Source organism: Oryza brachyantha, chromosome 8, assembly GCF_000231095.2.
Source record: "Oryza brachyantha chromosome 8, ObraRS2, whole genome shotgun sequence".
Taxonomy (NCBI): Eukaryota; Viridiplantae; Streptophyta; class Magnoliopsida; order Poales; family Poaceae; genus Oryza; species Oryza brachyantha.
In genome coordinates, this window is record NC_023170.2 from 1,792,636 (window position 1) to 1,817,945 (window position 25,310).

The 25,310-nt window shown below is 42.7% G+C and overlaps 2 protein-coding genes across 2 annotated transcripts; one reads left to right on the top strand and one right to left on the bottom strand.

Moving 5' to 3' along the window:
• Positions 1-3,837: 3,837 nt before the first annotated feature.
• Positions 3,838-9,810, bottom strand: LOC102715876 (inositol 2-dehydrogenase). Its single transcript, XM_015840252.2, has 7 exons — positions 9,544-9,810; positions 6,743-6,913; positions 6,252-6,416; positions 6,004-6,168; positions 5,535-5,669; positions 4,634-4,731; positions 3,838-4,305 (listed from the first exon to the last, which is right to left on the bottom strand). The coding sequence occupies exons 1-7, from the start codon at positions 9,757-9,759 to the stop codon at positions 4,110-4,112; spliced, it is 1,146 nt and encodes a 381-aa protein (XP_015695738.1). The 5' UTR covers positions 9,760-9,810; the 3' UTR covers positions 3,838-4,109.
• Positions 9,811-17,252: 7,442 nt separating this feature from the next.
• Positions 17,253-20,760, top strand: LOC102716153 (leucine-rich repeat receptor-like protein kinase TDR). The gene is made up of 2 exons (XM_040526942.1): positions 17,253-19,931; positions 20,223-20,760. The coding sequence occupies exons 1-2, from the start codon at positions 17,291-17,293 to the stop codon at positions 20,585-20,587; spliced, it is 3,006 nt and encodes a 1,001-aa protein (XP_040382876.1). The 5' UTR covers positions 17,253-17,290; the 3' UTR covers positions 20,588-20,760.
• The last annotated feature ends 4,550 nt before the right edge of the window (positions 20,761-25,310 follow it).

Genomic DNA, 25,310 nt, shown 5'->3' on the forward strand with positions numbered 1-25,310 from the left:
GAGTAGATCCACATTATTTGAACTCCAAAACATTTCTGTTGCAACCTTCAACGACTTCTACATTCGAAATGTACATATTGAAATGGATCATAAACCCATGGAAGATTATGTTGTGTTTAAGAGATGTATCTCATCTCTATTGGATTGCTCCCTCATTTCAATACCATTCCCTAGTATTATATATTTTTCTTAAGTTTGTGGCATCCAAATAACAGAAGTGGTCAACAAGCCCATAACAAATAGTCATAGCATGATTATAGATTAACAGAAGTGTGAACCATGTGCTACTGATAACAAATAAACAATTGTGCTTCTAGAACCAAATCATAGCCCTCGGGGCACTTCAGCTGGAGTTGCATCCCTAATCTAATGACATCTGCCACTCCAGTCGGTAATTATGGGGTGTTTGGTTGCTGCCCTGGCCCGGAGCACATTACTCAGGCAGGTTGATTCGGCAGCAGGCGACCGAAATCACACGCCTAAGAACAACATCTGGGCCGAGCATGGTTTTGATGGTGGCAAGCAAACACACCCTTAGTATTTGTTCCAGAACATTTGATATCCTCCTCCGTTGCAACATCTAACGATTTTTCACATTCGAGATGTACTTACTGAGATTAATTTCAAACCCACGCAGGCTTAAAGATAGCATTTCCTATCACTCTCATGTTTCTTGAATTTCTGAATATGCATGCAATCTAAGTAATAATTAAATAGCGATCAACCATTGGATGAGAAAGAGGAACTGCATGATTAGACTAGATCTAATTCATAAAATAGCTAAGTGTGATGTGGTTGATGAAGAACAGAGTGTGATTCAAGAACTGCTCGGCTCATGTCGATCGAGTACTGTACTCGTGTGTTCAACACCAACTAAGGTGCCCATCTTTTCGCCTATTCCATATTTTTTATATTTGTAAACGAAAAATAATTAATGAATAGAACTTTTATATACATTCTTAACTATCTAATAGCCAAGGTTAGAAAATAAACTATCAGAAAAAACCCTAAAATAAACTCTAAACATAAGGTTAAAAATTTAATTTTTTTTTGCTTATAAGCATAAATATAAGAAAAAGAAGAAGGTGCAAGCTACAGCATGCTTGCTCTGAATTACATGCTCAGAAACAGCGGGGTCACTGTTTGTGCCTGTCGATGTTTATAGAAGGTTTACATGTGAAGAAGACACTCCTTTTTATTTTAATTTCTGGTTAAAACGATGCTTAATTTCTTAATGAAAAAGAAAGTGATGTTTAATTTTTTAAGATAATGAAAATGATTTATATATTCACTCACTGTCTCTTACTCACGGAACCAAAAGGAATATAACAGGTTTTTTTCTGTAGATTAAAAAAAACAAGTGCATCAACTCCTCTTGTTGTAATGCGATAAATAGAATCATGCTACTTCGCCATGAGCCTAGGCCTAGGCCTCTCGGCATATCGGCAAAGCAAGCAGTTTTTTCAGGCAAATACTCAGATTACTAGCTTCCTAATTATCTCGCTCATGGACTTGTGCATGTACATCACCTCTTGTATAACTTTCAACAAAACTTCTCGATGCCTCCCATATCTACACATCCATCGTTTGCAAAACCGTCGACTGAAAATTCAAATATGTAGTCTTCATGCATAAAACTCTACAAGTATATATGCATGCGTTGGCACAAGATCTACATCAACATAACCGAAGGACTAATAGATCTGCTTAACTCTAGTGCACCTCCAAATTTTTAAGGTTTGGGGTGTGCCAGTCAATTTAATATTGCAATTGACAAGAAAAATAAACATGACAAGCTGCGTGTCGCTCGGTTAACAGGCCAGTTGGAACTCTTAAGGGTTGTTTAGATGGGGCTAAACTTTTTAGCCCCATATAACATCAGATGTTTAGACACTAATTTGAAGTATTAAACATAGACTAATAAAAATATAATTTCATAAATGAGAGCTAATCCGCGAGACAATTTTTTGAGCCTAATTAATCCATAATTAGCAAATCTTTACTGTAGCATCACATAGGCTAATCATGGATTAATTAAGCTCATTAGATTCATCTCGCGAATTAGTCCAAGATTATGGATGGGTTTTATTAATAGTCTAAGTTTATAATAAGTGTCTAAACATTCGATGTGACTAGAGGCTAAAGTTTAGCCCCTAGAAACCAAACACCCCCTTAGTAAGGGCCGATTAGCCTAAAAACATGGTAACTGGTCAATTGGCTGTATTATCGATGCAAAAAAAACAATTAATAATGAAAGATCAAACACCTAGCATATCACAACCAATCATCAATGTAGTGAGGCGACGACCTGTATTTTATAGCGATAAGATAACTCGTCGGGTTGGAACTCCGATAAAACAATAAGTAAGATATATCGACTTAATAAAAACTATCTGATAAACACAATCTAATAGATCGGATCTAATTACGACGGTATGAGATCGAGGATAATAAATAGTAAGTTATCAAGCTGATATAAATTACACAAAGTGGTTGACCACAATGATTTCAAGAAACAACAGTAACTTAAATCAAATTGATACGATAATTAGCAATCATATAATCAGGTTTTAAATAAGATGAATAGTCAAACGTATATAAAAAAAGTCAACGACATCGAATATTTAGGGATGGAAGGAGTAGAATTTTAGTACTTCAGCCTTTTTATACAGACTTTAAAAAAAATGGACCCTCAATCTTAGTACCAAGCTCAAAGGCAACTGATGTCCAATATCTCCCCTGCCTTCTTTGACTGGCGCTATGTATTTGGACACGCTGACGTCAACTCCATATCATGCACAAGGTCAACGCCAAGGCTCTTGCAACTGCAGTTGGGCGAGTGCAAACGTGCAGTGCCCAACCAATGCTCGTGTACTCTTCTTGGATAGACATATTCTTGACCAAGAATAATGTCCTAGTAACTCTGAAAAAAGAATTCCCAGTGCCTTTCATTCCGAGTATATTCTGAGCTTTCTACCGTTTTTAACATCAGTATCCTTGAGTTGTCTTCTGGTGTTGAACCATTTAGCTATACTAGATGGTAAAACTTTTGTCAACTTAGAGCTAGTATAGCCAACTACTAGCTCCAATTCATCTATAGTCAATTCATACAATAGTTATCTACAAAACATTAGTACATGGTCCCACATGTCATACACACACTGTGTCTTGAAGTCCATGTACAGCTAGCTGGCTACAAATTAGTAGCCAAAATCTCTTCTCCCTCCTCTCTTATCTCTTAAAATATGTTTATAGCCTGCTCTTATGCATATGTTCTGCCAGCTAAGAGCTAAAGCATGATTTTCAATACCCCTTAAATATGGGGCGAATAGAGATACGAGGATAGGTTGAGGTAAGATGGGAAGAATTTTGATCTAAAAGTGATCAATAAAACAAATAGCATTTTGCTACAAATGCTCAGAGTGTGCCGACTGGCTCACCCATATACTCATCTACAAAACAAATAGCGAAGGGTAAAAATATGATATAGCAGTTTCATTCAACATATTCTCTATTTTTAACCATCATCTTCTATATGGGAACCCTACTTCAAATAGATATGCTAGACTATTTCTGAGTATGTATATGCTTAAGGAAAAATATATAGTTATTATAGTTGGATGTGATATGAAAGATGTAATATGGATGATATATTGAAGTACAAACAAATATATAGAAGAATTTTTTTTTCATGATCATTCAAATGGAGATAGGTTGGACCAAATTTGAATGAAACGTTAGACATGTTCTTATATTTTAAAATGGACGAAGTGTTTACCACAGTTGTTTGCATAAGTATATGGAATGGAATGTTCTCACTTTGGAAAAAGGAAATTATTTTGACAGGAAATCTTAGACTTTATTTGCATTATCACACTTTTTCATAAGAACAAAGATAGTGCACCCATAAATCACCCCCACATACAGACCCGTTTAAGCCGTCCAGAGAGGCATGCACCGACAATATAATTGATCCACCACACCAAATACTCTTCCTCTACATTTACTAATTCTCAGTCAGTAGTATGTGGTTTCTGATAGTAGGGTATGAACTTACAGCACATTGACAACAGCAACCATGTGCAAAGCCACCAGACTTTACTGGGAAATTATGAACCAGACAAGACCTCTTCAATTGTGACGAAACGGCCCTGCTCAATCGACAACTGGCCAGCCACGCCAATGGCAACAGATAGCAGACCGTCAGTTAAATTGACCGATGGGCCAGACGCACCTTGAAGCCTGATGGCAGACAGGAAATTGAGGTGCTCCAAGTAGCTGGATCCATGATGAAGCCCTTGGTACCTGAAAATGTATAATTAGCGAAGATGTCGAAACCTTCTTATCTACCTAGGCCATGTGGTTTGAGCATTGCTCCACTTCTTGCAAGGTTTTTTTCCTGAACTTTTAACTAGTCTTGTATTTGGATAACCAGTCTGGTGAATATTATACATGAAAATGTGATGTCCTGACTATAGATAGCAGAAGTGTTTTTATTTTTAGGGCCACTTTTATGGTGGATGTTTTTCTCAGCCTGAAGGAAAATTAGAATTTATTCTATGGACAACCTGTTGTGAAATGATAAAAGTTATGAAGAACAAAACATTGATACAAAGTTGTAAAGTGAACATACTTGATCCGTTCATCTTCAGCCATTACCGTTACAACTCCATCTCTACCTCCTGCTCTCTTTCCAACCCTAACAATGCTCTCTGGAACAAACGCCTCACCCTGTGTAAAATTCCATCATTACACATAATAGAATCCAACTATGACAATTAACTTAACCAGCATACAAACTTTATATATATAGCATGTGTAATCGAGACTACACATGCCAAATAAATTCTAAAAGCTCTGATGAAGGAAAGGGGATCTTTGCTATTCCTTAGCTCCACTGCACAACAGAAAACTCAAGCTTACCTAATGGCATGATCAACCCCCCCCCCCCCCAACCCGTCCTTTTGTACCAATTGCATGAAATTGGGAATCCATCTTTTTATCATTTCTTGCTCATAGACTTCGGCACAATAGACCAACATCTTATTTGGGGCCGATGGTGTAGAGATGCATGTGTAATTGCCATTCAAGCATAATTTACCACTGAGCCAATGCTTTCGGCAGAGAGAATTTCTATCTACACAACATCCACCTAAAGGATGCAATATTCGTCTATAGGGAAAACGTGTAGAGCAGGCTCCATGTTAGATAGGTTAGTGCAGTGCCTCTAAGCTTTAGCTGCATGACTAGACTTACTATGGAATTTTGCAGCCTGGTGTCATTTTTACTCTGATTGGCCCCTATTGTCAGGAAAGCTCTGAATTACACTAGAAACGCCGCAAGCTACATGAGAAAAATTTATTATGCTGGTACAATACCGATCGGAAAAACTAGTAAATAACTATTGCAATGAATAGCTACAGATAGAGCATATAAGATATATACAGGGCTACTTCGAATTGCATATCAGCATAGGCGTATGCCATTGTACTTTAAAGAAAATCAAGATATCAAAAGCATCGTCTTAGTTGTACCTTCCCAATGTCACCAACAACAGAAATTTCCTGCTCATTCCTACTACCTTCAGCAAACATGCAAAGGTCAAGCATGCCACGAGAACCATTATCAAATTCTACTATTACATATGCATTGTCTATAATATCCGGGACCTGCATTGATAAAGAACATAAAAGTCAGGGACTGCTGTTTAAATGAAAATCACCACAATCAGGTAAGCACATAAAAAGAGCTGCAGCTTATAAATATAACCTTCGTAATTACAGAGAGTCAAAAACCCATCCAACTTTCCAAGTTTCCATTAATGCAACACGTAAATATGTAATATTAACAAGGCATTAATGCACTGCACTCCAACTTCATGCATGTCTTTTACTTGCAAGATCATAAGAAGTTGTACATTCAAAAAGATGGTGTGCCCTCACACACACACGCGCACAGACAGGGGGAGAGAGAGAGAGAGATCTTGTAGTAAATTAACCTAACCTTCCCATCATAAACCTCATCCTTGTGGTTGACGTCAATGGCTCCAGAAGCCATCACACGGACTGGGTTTGCAGCTGCAAACAATCTCATCAAATCAAAAAAATGGCAGCACTTCTCAACAAGTGTTCCTCCACTGTTGCAATTGAACCTATTCCAATTGTTAACCTGCCCGGGTTGCAGCAGTTACAGACTTGCAGGAAATTTGAAAAGAATAATTATGACAAGTATTATAGTCTTGGTTCCTTCACCTTAACAAGGAAAGGAAACCGGTGTTCACGGATTGCCACCATTCTAACTTGCCCCAAGGAGCCACTTTTAACAATATCCATAAGCTTAGCTACCGGAGGCATATACCTGTATTCTAATCCAACTTGCACAAGTATGTCTGATCTCTGTTTAGCTGCTTCTACAACCTGTATGGAAAAAAAAACTTCTGAAATCCACATGAAGTCTATACAGATTGAGAGAACTAAAAATTTCAGATGTTGATGAGGGAACAACGGAATGTTTGTCCAACAACCTTGATAGCATGTCTGCTTTATAACTTCTCAGTGGATTATTAGGATACTCCTTTATTTTCATTTCTACTATAAATGCAGTTAAATGTTCAATAAACTTCCCAGATTCATGAAGGAGAAGAAAGCTTAAAAGTATTTTTATGTAAGTAAAATTTAGCAGCATTGTCAGCATATGATGAAAATCACATCGCATAGCTCTGACATCCAAAATATAACCTCACCTTCTGGCAGTCCTGTACTGTAGTACACAAGGGCTTCTCAACAAGGATGTGATGGGGTTTGGGATGGCTGATGATGTCCATGAGTATCTGGTAGTGCGTCATGTTTGGTGACGACACGACAACAGCATCGCAAAGCCCGCTGTCCAGCAGCTCGCAATGACCTGAAAAAACCTTGAAACCTTCTAGTCGTTCAGGATTCAGTACTAGTGCAATACAGCAGGCATAACTAAAGAACTCATAAATTGCATCAGTCTAATACCATCAATACTAACAATTGTTTTGGCAGAAATGCTGAATGGAACTAGCACACATGCTACATTGAAATCTAATAGTTATGAAATCAATGGACAAAAGGAAATTAATTTCAAAACCTAATCACTGCACAAAGTGATAGGTTAAAGTGAGATGAAAAGTGAAAACACAAAAATGCAAAGAAATTAATAATTTCGACCATGTCATCTTTTTGTTGTCCTCAGGCTTAACATTGTGGGGCGTGTCTTAGAGAAACTTTTGGTTGGGATAGATCTCCAAACAATAGAGAAAAAATCCCTTTATTTTTGGCTGCCTGCTGGGGAATGCCCCTAGTTATTCAGCTCTTCTGTTTTGGGGCATTAGCCTGGGCTATTTGCCAAGTTTGGAACAAAATGGCGATTGAGAACAGGTTTTCTAAGAAAACTGAATTATCTTTCTAAAGTCTATCTTCTTTCTGCAGTCATGGACCGTACTCCTGCAGGTGAAGGACATAGAGAAGGTTGAGGATTTCACTAGTGGGCTAAAGATGTAGACCCCAATTATGGGACAATATTTGACATGCACCCTTAGTATGGAACTTCCTTTTTCGGCCGACAGGCAAAAGAATGCCGACCACATTTATCAAGTCCAAGCTGAGGCTTTGCACATGTTGAGCAACAAACAAGATTCAAGTTGTTGCTCAGCATCTACTCACATCTCAAATAATGTGTTGTCTTGTACTGTGCATAGTGTTTCTCCTGTTAGAATCTTGTTGCTATTCATTTCTCTTGGTTTGCAAATCTCTGATATCCTAGTCTTTTGCACCTTCATGTTTAGCTGGTCCACCAGACATGAAATTCCTCTGTAGTCTGTAAACCCAATTTCGTTTGCTTTCAATCATAAGTATAAAGCAAGGGTCCTACTATACCCAGTGGCGAAGCTACGTTCACGCGCTGGGGTCAGCCGACACCGACGAAAATTTCTTCAGCTTCATACCAACGATTTTTTGACCGGCTTAGACCCCACTAAAAAATTCGTACGACCCTGGCTCCGGCAGGCTAAAAGCCCATTAGAGGCAAGCACACAGCAGTCTAAATGTCTAATTATTTGCTTGGCAGCCCATAAGCCCATCTGTTGATCCATCGACTGATTAACAAGTCCAGAATACCAAACGATTGCTTGTATCCGGCCTCCGATCCGCAAGACCACAACCTGGCTGTTCGACCTTTCATCTTCCTAGTCTGGCATAACAAACACAAATCCTCCGTGAGCACAAGGGTGGACTCTAGCTGCAGCTGCAGCTGCAGCTCCGTCGACGACGCAAATTCCAGTGGCCGCCAGGTGCCGGCAGCCAGGTCATCGGCTGGATGACAGGATGAGGTACCCCAAATTTGCAGTCAGTAATTAACGATCACTTAGCAAGTTTGAGCTGTTATTGGGGTAATAGCCTAATAGGGTTTTTATTTTTTCAGCTATACAATTCAATGTCAGAAAGCAGATAGCCAGCAAAGAATGTGCTCTTTGATCCTGTGATTCAGAGTTTTAGACCAAGATGCCAGGTATGCTACTTTAGCAGTTTAGTAAATTTGTACTCTTTGATCCTGTAAATTTGTACTCTTTGATCCTATAAATTTGTACTTTAGCAGTTTTAGACCAAGATGCCAGGTATGCTACTTTAGCCAGCAAAGAATGTGCTCTTTGATCCTGTAGTTGCTTTAACCTATACTGATGATGGCTGCGGCATGCAAATTAGTATTTGCTAGTAGCTCTGTTTCAATTGTAAGACTTTTTAGCCTTATCTAAATTCATCAATTGATGAATGTATATAATTTATATATATGTTAGATTCATTAGCATCCATATGAATCTAGGCAAGACTAGAAAGTCTTACATTATGAAACGGATGGAGTATAACTTTTTATTATATGACTAATTTGACAGGCAATCAGAGCACATTGGAAGGATTTTTTAAAAGAAAATCACCACCTGCTGGTGATAATGAGAATAATAATGGAGATACTTCATGAGCAAGAAGAGATGCACTGTAGCAAACACGACTGTACTATTTAGTGAACTTCACGGATCTCATGTGAGGAGGTAAATTTTGATGAGCTTCCATATGATTCAGCAGATAGAAGGAGGATATCTGATTACATAGGCGACAAGCTGCAAAATGACATAAGGCGAAAATATTTGATGGACCAGGTTGGCAAAAATATTTGACAAACTTCCAAATGATGGATTTCTGGCTACAATTTCCGTCAATGATGTGATAGTTCGTTTTCACAAGATGGAGGATGTTAGTCGTCGAGGGACGCTATAAGAGGTAACTACTGTTGTGATTTGTAAAAGCTTATTTTGTCACAATATACAACTATTGTCATATCAATTTGATGTCATGTATGGTATTATATTATCTCAACATATATGTTAATGCTCAGTTAGTACTGAGTACTGGCCATGGCGGCCATTTATCCTGGCTTCGCCCCTGACTACGCCTACAGTTTATCAAAAAACTAAAGGTAAAATCAGTGAAGATGATGGGCATGGCGGTGCACGCATACACACACCTGGGGAACGGGGAGGCCGAGCTCGTCGGCGAGGCGGAGGCCGAGGCGGAGCGACTCCGGGTGGGGGTCGGCGAGGCAGGTGACGCGCACCCGCACCGGCGGCTCCGCCCGCCCGACCTCGCCGGCGATGTGGGCGAGGTTGTGGAGGTGCTCCCTCCCCATCATCCCCACCCCGACTATCCCGTACCTCACCTCCGCCGCCGCCGCCGCCGCCATCCGCTCTCGAGTGTATCTGGACGGGTTTCCGGTCCAGTGGTGGATGCGGTTCATCCAACTGGGCAAGTGGTTCTCCACCACTCGGTGACAAGTGTATCTCCAACTGGACGGGAACCGGTTCTGTTTTGGACCGTCGGATTGAAGGATGGAACATGCTCGTCCGTTGGATCGTCGACGATGGGCGAGAGGAATTCTTACTTTCTCTGAGGGGTGGGCCAACCAAGACCGGGTTGACTGGGTTGACTGGGCTGATTATTAAGTGATGGGCTCGGGCCTGGAAATAGTCCAGATTGCAGTAAGATGGAGGGTACGAATGCTCTTTTGTTCGGAGGAAAGTTCATTTTGTGTCCCTCAAGGCCTCTCTGTTGCGCATTATCGCTCGGTCGAGCTCGAGCTCAAGCTGGAATTCCAGCAGTGGGTCACAAAGAAAGGAAGGGGTCTACGGCATGGAGTCCCCACCACTGTCATCTCTTCGAGACCAGGCTTGAAATTTGGTGGTGGGGGCAAAGAGGATATGGAAGGAGCCGATGACTCGGAGCACCTACCTACAACTACCTCTTAGATATCGGGCTCAAACTATAGTAGTGGGCTTTAGAGGAAGGGGAAAGGATCAGTGGCATAGAATGCCACTGCAACCACTGTAATGGTAGGGTGAAGAGCGAAGGGGAATAGGGTTGGTGCAATAAGAAAAATGAAAGGGTATGTGGCGTGAAGCTTCACCGCAACTGTTTTAGCGGTTGGGATAAGAGGTAATGGGGGCAAGAGGAAGCGGCTAGAAGCTTGGAGCTCTGCCTTAGCCACCTCTTTGAGCTCGTACTCAAACTCTAGCGGTATGGTGGAAGATGGAGTATGGGCATGAAGTGGCGGTTCTAGAGGAAGAGGAAGGGGTTGATGTTCAAGCTCGAGCGATAGGGAGAGAAGGAATGGGCTAATATCAATGACAATTACCTAGTAAGTTGCAAGTTATTAACGATGTCCTTCGTGCATTGCCCCGCTACTGCTAGCGGCACTAGCCGACTACCTCCACTGACCTCCTTATCACCACCTCGTCACCATAGTTGCCTACTTTTTTTAAGACAAACTGGCTACCTACAACTATTTTTTGAATGGTGCTACCTACAACTATGCAAGAGAGAATAGAGATGAACGAGAGGGAAAAGGAGAGAAGGGATGGGGGAGAAGGAAAGCATGTAACCGACGGCTTGTGCTCATTATTTTTTTATCAATGCCATGTAAGGGTCACGTTGATGCCATGTCACATGCAGACATTGTCAACATGCCACGCGAGCACTATATATGATGAAATCATCATCTAAACTGCTAGAGAAGGTAAATCGAAACAATTTGGACATTTGAGTGAGGCACTATATCTAGTTTTGTGGTTGAGGGGTGAAAATTAAAATGAGACTAGTTGAGGGAGGCAAAATAGCTATTTCTCTATTCTTTGGATGGTACATCTCTTACAATTGATTTTACCTTCAACAGTATGTTTACTTTTTATCAATTTTCACAAGAAATGTCTGGTGCTAGCATTAATGTACTCGGTCCATCCCAAATAAGCTCATTTTTTTACCATTCTCGTTTGTCCCAAAATAAGTTTATTTTTTAAACAATAATTGCAATAGAGTCAGTGGAAATAGAAAATAAATGTATTGGGACTAGATAAAATGAAAAACAATATCGTTGGGACTTGATAAAGTAAAGGGTATACTAGTCTTTTTACTTTTGTATTAGCATATGTGGGATGATTAAAAAATAAAGTTATAGAGGTAGTGGTATTTAGAGTGTCAAAAAAAAAACTACCAGTCCCTGTTAAATCGAGCAGTGGGTCAGTTATTGAAAAAAAAAACTTTGGATAAAGTGGGTTTAGCTCAACTGGTGAGGTTTATTGTGGTGAAACCATCACACCTCAGTTCAAATACTAGATGTTTATATTTACGGCTAACTATTATTAGTGGTAAACCACGTACCCATACCCATCTATATAGCGTAGTCTTTGTGTTAGGACCCTAAGGGATACCTTAATGCCATGTTCTTTTGCGGTGCTAATAGGGTATCAGGTATGCATGCTTGCACGCAGCATGAGTCTCTGCAATATGTTTCACAAAATTAATACTTTGGAGTTGAATTTTTGACCCCATAAACAGTTGTAACAGTTACAGTTAAACTTGAAGTTTGTAGTTTCAGTTTTCGACGGGCAGCAATTGGCAGTATGTACCATTGCCTCAGTGAAATCTTGAATTTTGAAGAGGCGTTATTTATCATAATACCAGTAGAAAATACCACATGTAAATTATGAATTTGCAAGATAAAGTGTAACTTTTCAGAAATGGTAAAAGTTTTTTTCTCATAATTTATCATACTAACAGAAGCGATAAAAAAGTGATAAAGGTTTGCAGAAGTGATAATTTTATCTTGTCTTCACTTTTGAGGCATTGATAAAAGTATTGCTCTCATAATTTCATCATACTACTTTTAAAATCATGAGAAAAATACATTACCATGCAAATTTACACTTCTGCATGGCAGAATTATTTTTTCCTCATAATTTAATCCTGAAGAAGGAAAAAAAACTGCACCTAAATTTTCTCCTTTTTATAATACTATATAATCTCCATGTAAATTTGCCCATCCCTGATTGATTAGACTCTGAAGTCTGAAGGCACAGTAGCTGGTCTGAAGAACAAAAGAAGCTTCTCTTTTGGAGCAGTGGACTCCGCCGCTTTCCGCCTCAAATTTCGCGGAAAGCGGCGGAGTGCGGCAGCCATCAACGCCGGCAATGGCACGCACGCCTGCAACCCCAACTCAATCTGCTGCGTGTCTCATGCATGATCGATGCCTCCTCCTCCTCCTCCTTCTCCCTCCTGGAAATGGTGGGGATTGCACTGCAGATAATTGCAAATGCAGCAGCATTGCGCCCTGTCCTACCTGCACTCCGCTTTAGCCATGCTTGCTGTTGCTCCTCCACTCGTCACTCGATGGTCCAAAGGCTGCAGGCATCTCATCATTCCTCCCTCTCCCGGATTCAACAATCGCAGCTCAGGAATTTTTGCATTATCCAGCTGCAGTTACACACTGAAGAACTCTCCAAGGAGGATGAACACTTGAACAGTGAACTGTTAGTTCTTCAGATAACCAAACTGAACAGTTTCTTTTGACATTTTGGCAGTTCATGGTCATTCATTCTGTATGTTCCATACATGTGTAATTGTGTTTTAGCAGTTCGATGATGATCTTGGAGGCAGCATCCTCTGTTAGTTGTAGAGTTACATCATGCTTAGCGTTTCTTGCATCAGAAAGCAATGTTGATGGCTAGCTGCATGCATTCACGCATGCTACTGATGGGTATATAGTTAACGAGATCTACACTACATAGATCATGAGCAAGCTCACTGATGATGATTCTGTCTTTTGATCCAGGATGCACTAATCCATCCATCACCACATTGGAAATGAAGACTATTGTACAAGCAAGCATGCTGCGCATTAGCATCTCGATCGCCTTTCCGATTTGTTTAAGTCTTGGCACACAAGGGAAGGCATTGGAAAGCCTAGTTCATGAGCCTCTAATCATCACAATATTGTTATTCAGCTAAGCCTTTTTTTCTGTAGAAACAGCTACTTTAGGAGTTCCAATGGTAATGTAGTATTCTACTGACTGAAACTACTACTAATGTACTGCATGTACACTACAGTAAAAGGCAAAGGATTGTAATAGCAAGAGAATAATTAACTTTTTGCCACTTTTATATTTGGTCATAACAGATTTGTCACTGGAACCACATGTCATAGACATATGAGGACTCACATATTATAGACAGCGAGTAACAAATCTGTTGTCATCAAAGGGGAGCAAAAGACGGTGCATTTAACTTTTTGTCACTTTTAGGATTAGCAGATAACAGATTCCCACTCGCTGTCTATGATATGTGAGCTCTTATACGTCTATGACATGTGGGTCCAATGATAAATCTGTTGTGATCAAACGTAAACGTAAGAGTGGCAAAAGGTTAATTATTCCGTAAAAGAGAGGTTTAAATCCAAAGAATGTTAAAAGGCAGGAGACCAATGAGAGCTAAAAAAAAGTCCTGTACACACGTCTTTAGGCAGTGCTGAAGCTACTTTGATGCACTTTTGTGGCCCACATTTGTCGAATGGGTCTGTAAAAAGTTTCCAACTCTGAAATCTATGTGCATCCCTAGATAAATGTTCTTTGTTTCCTATTCCTTGTACTGTAAATGACATGCGGTGCTAGTGAGTTGTGACAGCTCTCACTCTAAATATTTTGCAATGATGCATCAAATTCTTGGCTGGATTGTGTGCTATCAACTAGTAGATAGTATGGTTTGGACCAGTATGATATACAGTATAGAGCAACATTGTGGTCCAAGAAAATATCTTTCTGCTAGGTGATTGAAGTTGTGTTTAGTTCATTGTTACTTAAATAATATCCCTCAAGAGAATCATAGCTGAAAAAAGTAGTGCATGCTAGCATTCAGATATGTTTTGGCCTTTTGGGCAAAACAAAATTCAGATACTTGGTTGACTATATGCAGTTATGCACTAATCATCCAATTACGCCAATCATTGAAGAGTTAACTAATACTATAAGCATTACATGCATTGAATACTTTAACCTGAAAAACTTTACCACATTAAGCAACTAATTCAGTTCATAAGATGGTCAACTTTGCTGTTAGAGTTTCAGGTCACACTTCAGTTTGCTTGTCAGCTAAAGCTAAGCTTTCTTCTTCTCCCAGTGCTGACTTGTTTGGTTGTCTGATCTTGCTGCCGCATGCAGAGGCTGCAGCAACCATTTTGCCGCGCAGAATGCAGACAGACAGTATGCATAAAAATAAGGTGTCAATCAAATCTGCAGTTTTTACACAATGTTTGTGTCACTAGGCTCAAGAAAACAGGATGAGTGTTTGTGCACTTGATAGATTTCTTCTCTCTTCTTGGATCAGCACTGGGCTGAATCTGTTTGAGAGGCTATGATTTGCCTTGATTTCTACACCCAAAATGCATCGAGAACAAAGGACATGGTGACTGTACACTTGAGTGCTCCATCTGGTATCTGGTGAGATGAGTAACTTTTACTTAAGCCTATGATATGATCATTGTTACTATTGAATTTAGTGTTCTTCATGCAGGTCACTATTTGGAATTATCACAGATCAGAGAATTGGTGAGGGAAGAAGGCAAGATTGGCATCATCATCAAAACATCATGGACGCTTGGATAGAACTAATCCTATTTAGTGGGAATAGTGATCCAAACATAGCTGCACCTCTGGGAACATTTGGCTGGTGGCTGCTGTTCTGATGAATCATGAAACATGCAGAGTTATATGCCTCGGAAATCAAAAACATTTCGCGTGCGCACACCTGGGCCCGGGTGTACTGATAGAACCGAAATTTCGGAAATTGCAGGTTTTTTGGACAAAAAGATGGAATTTTGAAATTTTCGACTGAAAGAATATCCTATCTAGAGAATCAGAGTTTCAGGAATTTTATTCTGAGATATGAAACCCTGGAAACATGTCTCATTGAGTTAGAACTTAGAAGGTAACTAATAGAATACCATGACCATAAACTAAAGATTGGGAAAAAGAGGTCCTAAATATCACAATCTTGTGGCTACTAGAATTCAGAAGTTTCAGACATCAAAACTGTGCAACAAAATTAAGAGTGAGCGGCAAAAGCTTTGAACAAAGGTTTGCCCCCACTTGGAATAGGAATCTGCATGACCATTTGAGCGTTGCCTGACACCACACTCAACTGAATTTACCAGTATTTAGCTGCCACACACACAAAAGAAGAAGAACAGCAAGAGAATCAAAACCTTGGCATTGGCAATGCTATAGCTAATCGAGTACACTCTCCCCATGCCTCACTCAAAAGCAATCAGAGCTCCATCATCGCACTCACTGCCACTGTGGGTCCTTCTAATCCATATGCAAGAGCCATGCCATTGCCACCATGCAAACAAAGTTTTTCTTCAGCTCTCTAGCCATCTAGCTTACAGCTCATCTTTGAAAACAAAAAGAGAGAAAGTGAAAAGGAAAGAAAGAAAGGAAGATAGATGGATCACAAGGAGTATAGGCAAAATCAAATTCAGAAAGTGAGAGAGACAATGCCAGGCAAAAGAGATTGTAGATGTTGCATTGTCGCATGCAACAATGCAGCCCACTGCAGAACAAGGTTGCACAAAGGGCTAAAGGCTTGTACATATGCTGCACTCCAAGCTACACACACCTCATATATATTCGCATAGGAAAAGGGGAACTTAGGTTAATAACCCTACGCACGCCATTCTTTCTTTCAGTGTAAGGTCTTGATTTAAAAGTTGGTGTTAAATATAAGTGAATTACCTGTTTTTTCTGCCAAATTAAGTGTTTGAATGAACTGGTTGTGGTTGATGCATGCAACTCAGTAGTTGGAATTAGCAAGGGGAATTTAATTGACTGAAATGCTGAAAATGGGTCTGGTTTAATTTATAATTTCCCTCCCAAGCTTATTAAGCCAATGGCATACGTGGAATAACTAATAGTTAGTTAGTTCCTAGGAAAGCCTTGTTTGGAATACCGAAAATTTGACTAGCTCCTACAATTTTTTTTGTCGGAAATCTTATAAAAATCCCATAAAAACTCATTCAAAACACATAAATTTTACCGTATTTTCCTAAAAAACCAATTCAATTCCTTCAAAACATCCATAAAATTCCTCCAAACCAAATTTGGCAAAAAATTCTTGAGTTCCAAAATCACGTAGCTAGGCATATCTTAAACCCACATTCGAGCCTTGAACCAATGGCTAAAAAACTGGATATGCGAGAAAAGATTCTCATATCAATATAATTAAGGAGGAGGAAGGCTCGAACCTGGACCGGATAGCCAATACCTCGTGGTGCTAGCCGGAAGACCCCAGGTCTTTCTCGCAGTGGCTAAAAAATCCAACGGGTTACTAAAATTAAGAACAGGTTCATACCATAATCTATGTAAACCAGAGGCAACACATGCAATGAATAGAATGTTGAAAAAAAATTCATGCTTATCTTTGCACTTACGCTTATAAGCCAAAATTTGAATTTTTAATCTTAGATTTAGAGTTGATTTTAAGTTTTTTCACCAAAATTTATTTTTCATGCTTGACTTTTATATCACTAAAAATACATATATAAAATTTTTATTCACACATTATTTTTAATTTACAAATATATCATTTAATTTTTTTTTATGAAACACCCAAACCATCGCCCCTTCCGCGACAGTGGGATCGATCCCCAGCCAAACAAACAAAAGGTCGTCTCTTTGGCTCTTTCCAAAGTGAAGCCCGACCACCGCCATCATGGCCACCTCCACCTCCACCTCCACCCCCACGGCGATGGCGCCTCTGCTCTACTCCTCCGAGCTCCTCCTCATCATGACATGCCACAGACGCAGTGCGCCACCGCCACCTTTCCCGCCTCCATTTTACCACCACCCGCGCCGCGCCTCCTCGCACCAACCACCGCCGCCGCCGCTTCCTCCATGGCCGTCACTTCCACCTTCCATGGCAGCATGCTCCTGCTGCTGCCGCTGCTCACGATCACGTCGGCCTCGTCGGCGCCGCTCCCGCTTCTTGCGCTGCTGTCGCTGAAGTCGTCGCTGCGCGACCCGGCCGGCGCGCTGCGCGGGTGGACGTACGCCGCCGCGGCGTCCGCGGGAGCCACGAGGTCGCTCGCCCCGCCGTGGTGCGCGTGGCCCGGGGTGGCGTGCGACGCCGCGACCGGGGACGTCGTCGGGGTCGACCTGTCGCGGCGGAACCTGTCCGGGACCGTGTCGGCGACGGCGGCGAGGCTGCTGTCCCCGACGCTGACGTCGCTGAACATCAGCGGGAACGCGTTCGCCGGGGAGCTCCCGCCGGCCGTGTTCCTGCTCCGGCGGCTCGTGGCGCTTGATGTTAGCCATAACTTCTTCAACTCCACCTTCCCCGATGGCGTTGCCAAGCTCGGCTCGCTCACCTTCCTCGACGCTTTCAGCAACTGCTTCGTTGGCGACCTGCCCCGCGGCATCGGCGAGCTCCGGCGGCTCGAGCACCTCAACCTCGGGGGTAGCTTCTTCAATGGCAGCATCCCCGCCGAGGTCGGGCAGCTCCGGCGTTTACGGTTCCTGCACCTCGCCGGGAACGCTCTCTCCGGGCGGCTGCCGAGTGAGCTCGGCGAGCTGACTCTGCTCGAACACCTGGAGACAGGGTACAATGCGTACGACGGTGCGATACCGCCGGAGCTCGGCAAGCTGGTCCAGCTCCGGTATCTCGACATCGCCGCCGCCAACGTGTCCGGGCCGCTGCCGCCGGAGCTTGGCGAGCTCCCGCGGCTTGAGGCTCTGTTTCTGTTCAAGAACAGGCTCGCCGGCGCGATACCGCCGCGGTGGTCTCACCTCCGAGCGCTCCAGGTTCTTGACGTGTCGGACAACCAGCTCGCCGGTGCAATCCCGGCCGGCCTAGGTGACCTGGCCAACCTGACGACGCTGAACCTCATGAGCAACTTCCTCTCCGGCACGATCCCGGCGACGATCGGCGCGCTGCCGAGCCTCGAGGTGCTCCAGCTCTGGAACAACTCGCTCGCCGGGAGGCTGCCGGATTCGCTCGGCGCGAGCCGGCGGCTCGTGCGGCTCGACGTGTCGACGAACTCGCTCTCCGGCCCGATTCCTCCCGGTGTCTGCTCCGGCAACCGTCTCGCCCGCCTCATCCTCTTCGGTAACCAATTCGATTCGGCGATTCCGGCGAGCCTCGCCAACTGCTCTTCGCTGTGGCGAGTCCGGCTCGAGGAGAACCGGCTGTCCGGCACGATTCCGGCGGGGTTCGGCGCCATTCAGAACCTCACGTACATGGACCTGAGCTCCAACTCGCTCACCGGCGGCATTCCGGCCGACCTGGTTGCTTCGACGAGCCTCGAGTACTTCAACGTCTCCGGCAACCCGGTCGGCGGCTCGCTGCCGTACATGGCGTGGCGGGCGCCGAAGCTGCAGGTCTTCGCGGCGAGCAAATGCGCGTTGGTCGGCGAGCTCCCGGCGTTCGGCGCCACCGGGTGCGCGAACTTGTACAGGCTAGAGTTGACCGGAAATGCGCTGAGCGGCGGGATCCCCGGCGACATTGGCAGCTGCAAGAGGCTGGTGAGCTTGAGGCTGCAACACAACGAGCTCACCGGAGAGATACCGGCGGCAATCGCCGCGCTGCCGTCGATCACCGAGGTCGACCTGTCCTGGAACGCGCTCACCGGCACCGTCCCGTCGGCGTTCACCAACTGCACGACGCTGGAGACATTCGACGTGTCCTTCAACCATCTGGCGCCGGCCGAACCGTCGCCGGATGCCGCCGAAGGAGGCAACGCTGCGCGGCACACGGCGGCGCTGTGGGCGTCGGCCGTGGCGGTGGCGTTCGCCGGTATGGCAGTGCTCGCGGGCACCGCGCGCTGGCTGCATTTGCGCGGCGACGACACGGCGGCGACAGACGCGACGGGTTCCGGCGGCGGCGGACACCCCAACGTCGTCGTCGGACCGTGGCGCATGACCGCGTTCCAGAGGCTCAACTTCACCGCCGACGACGTGGCGCGCTGCGTCGAGGGGAGCGACGGCATCGTCGGCGCCGGGTCATCGGGGACGGTGTACCGCGCCAAGATGCCCAACGGCGAGGTCATCGCGGTGAAGAAGCTGTGGCAGGCGCCGGCGGCGCAGAAGGAGGCAGCAGCACCGGAGAAGAACCAGAAGCTCCGGCAGGGCAGCGACGGCAGCAGCAAGAGGACGGTCGCCGAGGTGGAGGTGCTCGGCCACCTCCGCCACCGCAACATCGTCCGGCTGCTCGGGTGGTGCACCAACGGCGAGGCGACGATGCTGCTCTACGAGTACATGCCCAACGGCAGCCTGGACGAGCTCCTGCACGGCGCCGGCGCCGCCAAGGCGCGGCCGGGCTGGGACGCCCGGTACAAGATCGCCGTCGGCGTCGCGCAGGGCGTGAGCTACCTCCACCACGACTGCCTCCCCGCCATCGCCCACCGCGACATCAAGCCGAGCAACATCCTCCTCGACGACGACATGGAGGCCCGCGTCGCCGACTTCGGCGTCGCCAAGGCGCTCCAGAGCGCCGCCCCCATGTCCGTCGTCGCCGGCTCGTGCGGCTACATCGCACCAGGTAAAACATCCTCACCACGCCATCATCTGCCACGTGTCCACCAAACTCATCACTCCACGTCGACGCCGTTGGCTTTTCGTTACACGTTTAGCGATCGTTTTATTTAACATATTTATATAATTTTAATTTATTCTGTTAGGATTGGATTTATAACTAAATATATTTTAAATATAACCTAAGTTTTTAGATACTTTTTAATGAAATAAACGATTTAACACGTAATAATAACCTAATGGTATTATCTATAAACTAGGGATGAAATATTAACTATATCTTTTTTTATTTCTTAAGAGTACACGTATACTCTAAAAGTTGACGAGAAGAGCGACGTGTATAGCTTCGGCGTGGTGCTGCTAGAGATCCTCACGGGACGGAGGTCGGTGGAGGCGGAGTATGGTGAGGGGAACAACATCGTCGAGTGGGTGCGACGGAAGGTGGCCGGAGGCGGCGTGCGCGACGTGATCGGCGCGGCGGCGTGGGCGGAGGACGGCGGCGGCGCGCGGGACGAGATGGTGTTGGTGCTGAGGGTGGCGCTGCTGTGCACCGGGCGGTGCCCGCAGGAGCGGCCGTCGATGAGGGAGGTGCTGTCCATGCTGCAGGAGGCCAGGCCGGACAGGAAGACCGGCGCCATGGCCAAGAAGAAGCAAGCCAAGTGAATGAAGAAAAGAAAATGGGGTGATCTGCGAAACGAAGACGATGTGCTGTAATTCTAGCGTGCAGTGTGTTGTGTATGTATAATTAACTTATTTACTGTCATGAATGGGGTTTGCATATTTCTGAAGCAATTACAGTGTGGTTATTTGAGGATGGAGGTTTTTTTGTGTGTGATTTGAAGGTTGAATTATACTACATTTCTGCTCAGTTATTTTTTATCGATCCGCGCAAACATTTTAACTTTTTTTTAAAAAAAATGAAGTTTTCCTAAACATCAAATAATTTATATAGAGTTCTTGTTTTCATTTCTAAACATGACAATAGTCGTTTAAGTGATATAAAAAGCACCATTATAATTTAGAACCCCACATAATTAACATCTGGCTTCTTAGTAAGTTTCTTTGGTACCAATGAGACCTAAGGAAACATTTTTTCTGTACAAACTTTGCTAGATTATCAATATGCTGCAAATATTTAATGTTTCCAATTTCATAATAAGCTTGTGCCAAATTAGCCTGGACCCACGCATCGGTGGGAGAATTTCTCAAGGGTTAACGAACCTGTTACGAATTTTGAAGTACTGGGCTAACTAGTGGGCTGAAATCACTGCTGTTTGATGTGGGCCGGATTTGTCTGGGCCAGAGAGGATAGTTGGGCCGAACCAGCCGCTGATGGCCCCATTTCTCGGTAACATAAGTTTATACTTATCCGTACGGTTAATTAATAATTTGTGAATAAAATTTTTATATACGTATACTTAGTTATTTAAAAGTAAATACGGTGAAATAAAAACCATGGAAAAAATTCATAAACTCGACTCCAAACTTAAATTTTAACATTCAAAATCATCGTGGTAGCCGGCTCGCCGGCGTTACCAACATCGTTTTTGAGCAGAATCAATGGAGTGGATCATACGGAGTATATCTTTGCTGGCAAATACCAATTGAATCAAGAACAGATCTAAGACAGATGCCTTGGGTACGTGTTTGAGACTAGGTCACACTGGCGTAGAGAAAAAAAAAAGGTAGCAGGAGAAATAGAACGTGGGACATGCATATATGGATTGGAGCATTACAAAATATGAACTTCTTGAAGACGAACGACTCATTACAAAATATGAACTTCTTGAAGACGAACGACTCTAAAACAAAAGACCTTATCAAAAGATGGGTAGCGTTGGATCTCGCTGGCTTATCAAACCTTGGCTAAATTTGAATTTTAGAGTTGGTTTTAGTGCTTTTCTATGTATCGTATTTTTAAATATGGTATTGGGTTTTAAACCGCGAGTAATACACAAATAACAAAAAAATTATAATAATGAATTTCATTAATCCAGCCTCTATCCGCGAAAAATATATACGGCTCAAACAATACAAGAGCACTTAGGCCGCGTTTGGCCCTTCCCTCTAAGTTGACTTACCTTTCCGTTTTTCGCTCGCACGCTTCCCGAACTAATAAACGGTTTATTTTTTACAAAAAAATTTTATAGAAAAGTTGTTTTAAAAAAATCATATTAATCCATTTTATATTTTTTTAATAATTAGTAATTAATTAATTATGTACTAATTTATTACTACGTTTTCCACACCATGATAAGTTAACTAAAGTAATATATATAATATGTGATATTCTACACCTTAATTTGGAAACCATCGTTTACATTCATTTGTTCGTGTCGAAATCCACCCAATCTACCTTTTATTCCTTGTTCTGGCACTGCATGTGACTGTGCAACCGAGCAGTTAGATTTGACAATATATTCAAGATGACTTCCTCTCAATCGGGTCTCAAAATTAAGTTTATAAAAATTTGCTAATTAAGACTTATGGAGATTCCAAAATGGCAGTTGTATTAAAGAAGACTCATCTGCAAATACCTCGTACTTGTCAACAGCTAGCTGCAAGAAGGGAGAGTAGGCAAAAGGAATAGGCAAATATATCGATCGATCGGAGGCTAGAGCTAGATTAAAGAACTTGAACTTCTGGAAGACTACGATCAAACTCTGGAATAATTAAATTGACCTTGAAGACTAGCTGCTGGTATTTATTTTTTTTTCTCCCCTGTAAAACCCAGTACGAACATATACGTAGTAGGTTCTTGTATAAGTACACATCGTAAAAAAAACTCTCATAATCCACGTGTACACATTCACTGCTAGCTATACGCGTATACACATGCACCTATCTATGTCAGGTCTAGATATATAACTTAACCTGGATAAAATAATTCCCCCACAATTAATCTAACTAGTTGAGGTGCCGCCCATTTAGCTTTGCAGGCATATTTTCTTTCTTTCTTCAATAATTAGTTATTAGCACAACAGTTAATCATGCTAGGATGCAACGTGATGCATGTGACTGTACGTGCAACCCAGTTGCTGTAGAGCAGTTAGGTTTTACATATTCAAGGATGGCTCTCTCTCAATCGAGTCCCTAAATTATTTTTTTTTAGAAAAAAACCCTGCTAATTCGGACTCATGGAGATTCCAAAACGGCAATTTGCATTAAACAAAACTCATTTTGCAAACCCTCATACTTTTAATACTCCTCCGTTTTTTAATTGATGCGGATGGCTTTTAGATCTGACCTACGTCTTATTTAAAATTTTTATACAAATATACAAAATTATAAATCATACTTAAAGTTACTTTAGTAATAAATCAAATCATAACAAAATTTATAACTATTTATTTTTCTATAAATAAGGCGAACGATCAAACATAGATCTAAAAGTCAACTGTGTTAATTAAAAGAAAAGGCACTAGCCACGATTAAGTTTTAAACAAATGTGGACAATTTTTTATATGAATAAGATGAACGTAGATCTAAAAGTCAACCGTGTTTAATTAAAAGAAAAGGCACTAGCCATGATTAAGTTTTAAACAAGAGCAATTTTACCGACCTGGAAAAAGTACCATGAGGTACCAAATTTTTAGCGTAAATTTTCGGTACCTCTTGATACCTAGATACTAGGTAACAAATTTTACGCTAAAATTTTAGTACCTCTCGATGCCTACTAAAGTACCGTAAAATTGCTCTTTTAAATAAATATGGACAATATACACGAGGAGCACATGCACTTAGCCCACACCATGCATATACATACATATATAAATAAGAGAGAGAGTAATCAAGAGAGATCCAAACCATAGACAAATTAAGAGAGTTAACGCAAACTCAAATCTATCACTTGCAGTTGGAGATGGGTTTGTCGAGCGCGGTGCGATGGTGGGAGGAGTGGCAGCTGCGGGTGCTCGTCCTCTCCAGCCTCGGCGTCCAGTTCTTCCTCGCCGTCTTCGGCGCCTGGCGCAAGTCCCGCATCCCTCCATGGTTCAGGGTGTTCATCTGGCTCTCCTACCTGGGCAGTGACGCCCTCGCCATCTACGCCCTGGCCACGCTCTTCAACCGCCAGAGGAAGCACGGCAATGGCGGCAGCCAGGAGCTGGAGGTGGTGTGGGCGCCGGTCCTGCTCATCCATCTCGGTGGCCAGATGTTCATCACCGCCTACAACATGGAAGATAAGGAGGCGCCACATCCTAACCTCTGTGTCACAGGTACGGTATACTATGCTATGATCACTGATTTCAATATCGCAGGATGAAAACAAAGTTTAACACACCTATCAGAGAAGAGTGAATGACATATTTATCATAAATCCAAATCTATTTATAGAACTAAAAGATTTATCTCAAATTAAAGACTTACCAAAATCTTTGTATGCTGCTAGTCTGTGAGCTCACTAGTCAACGACCTGACCGCCCACTAGGCACTGGTCTGACCGTCAGTTATACTCCGGTTGGACCGCTACTCACCCTCCGGCCAGAACGTCACCTTGCTACCTGTTAGACCATCGAGATCCTGTAAAAATATTGGTTGACAAAACTCGAAGATGTAGATTAAAACTCTCGACTTTTATTTATCGACTAGTGTTTACAAAGTGCACCAACATCACTCCTCTCAAAACTTTCAATCTAATCAAAACGTAGGCTAAAACCCTATTTTCTCTCATCAAAACTCACAAAAGGCACATCAGGCGCATAACTCTTGGTACCTATTTATACCCTCAACATGGCTCTGCAAAGCCTATGTATCTAGCATGAATTAGAACTCACAATCTTATGGGAGACCTATCCTTAACCAAATCCAACATATCTTTATCTCTAACGCAAATAATCTTCCCATATCCGAACTCCTTTCCAAATTCAACTTTCATATGCACACAATCCCTCTTACATATGTCATATGAAAACTTCATCACCACGTGCATTATCCTCTAGCGTTTAGTATCACACATGATTTTATGATTCCTGGGCGTCAACTACTCTCTAGCCAACTCTGATCCATCACTGGCGATGCTCTCATGAGTACAAGTTCACCCAACTTGACTCATATTACCATAACAACAGTACCCATGCATATAGAAACCATCTAGAAGTTAAATCCATAAAGAACAAATGCGAGACCAAAAAGATCATTCAAAACCAAAACAGTCGGTCAGGCCTAGCAGTTTGACCGCAAGTGTCCCAGCGGTCTAACCACCCGTATACCTGGGTCAGCTTATCAAAAAACACTTATTCATAAACACAAATCACCAATTGTTCATCATCAAAATTTATAGATCATCTCCTTGATCTTCTAATATCAACTGCTTAACTCGATCTAATTACTTGGATTAATTTGTATATTCATATGTACTCATGTTCTTTTAATCGGGCATGTCTGTCTG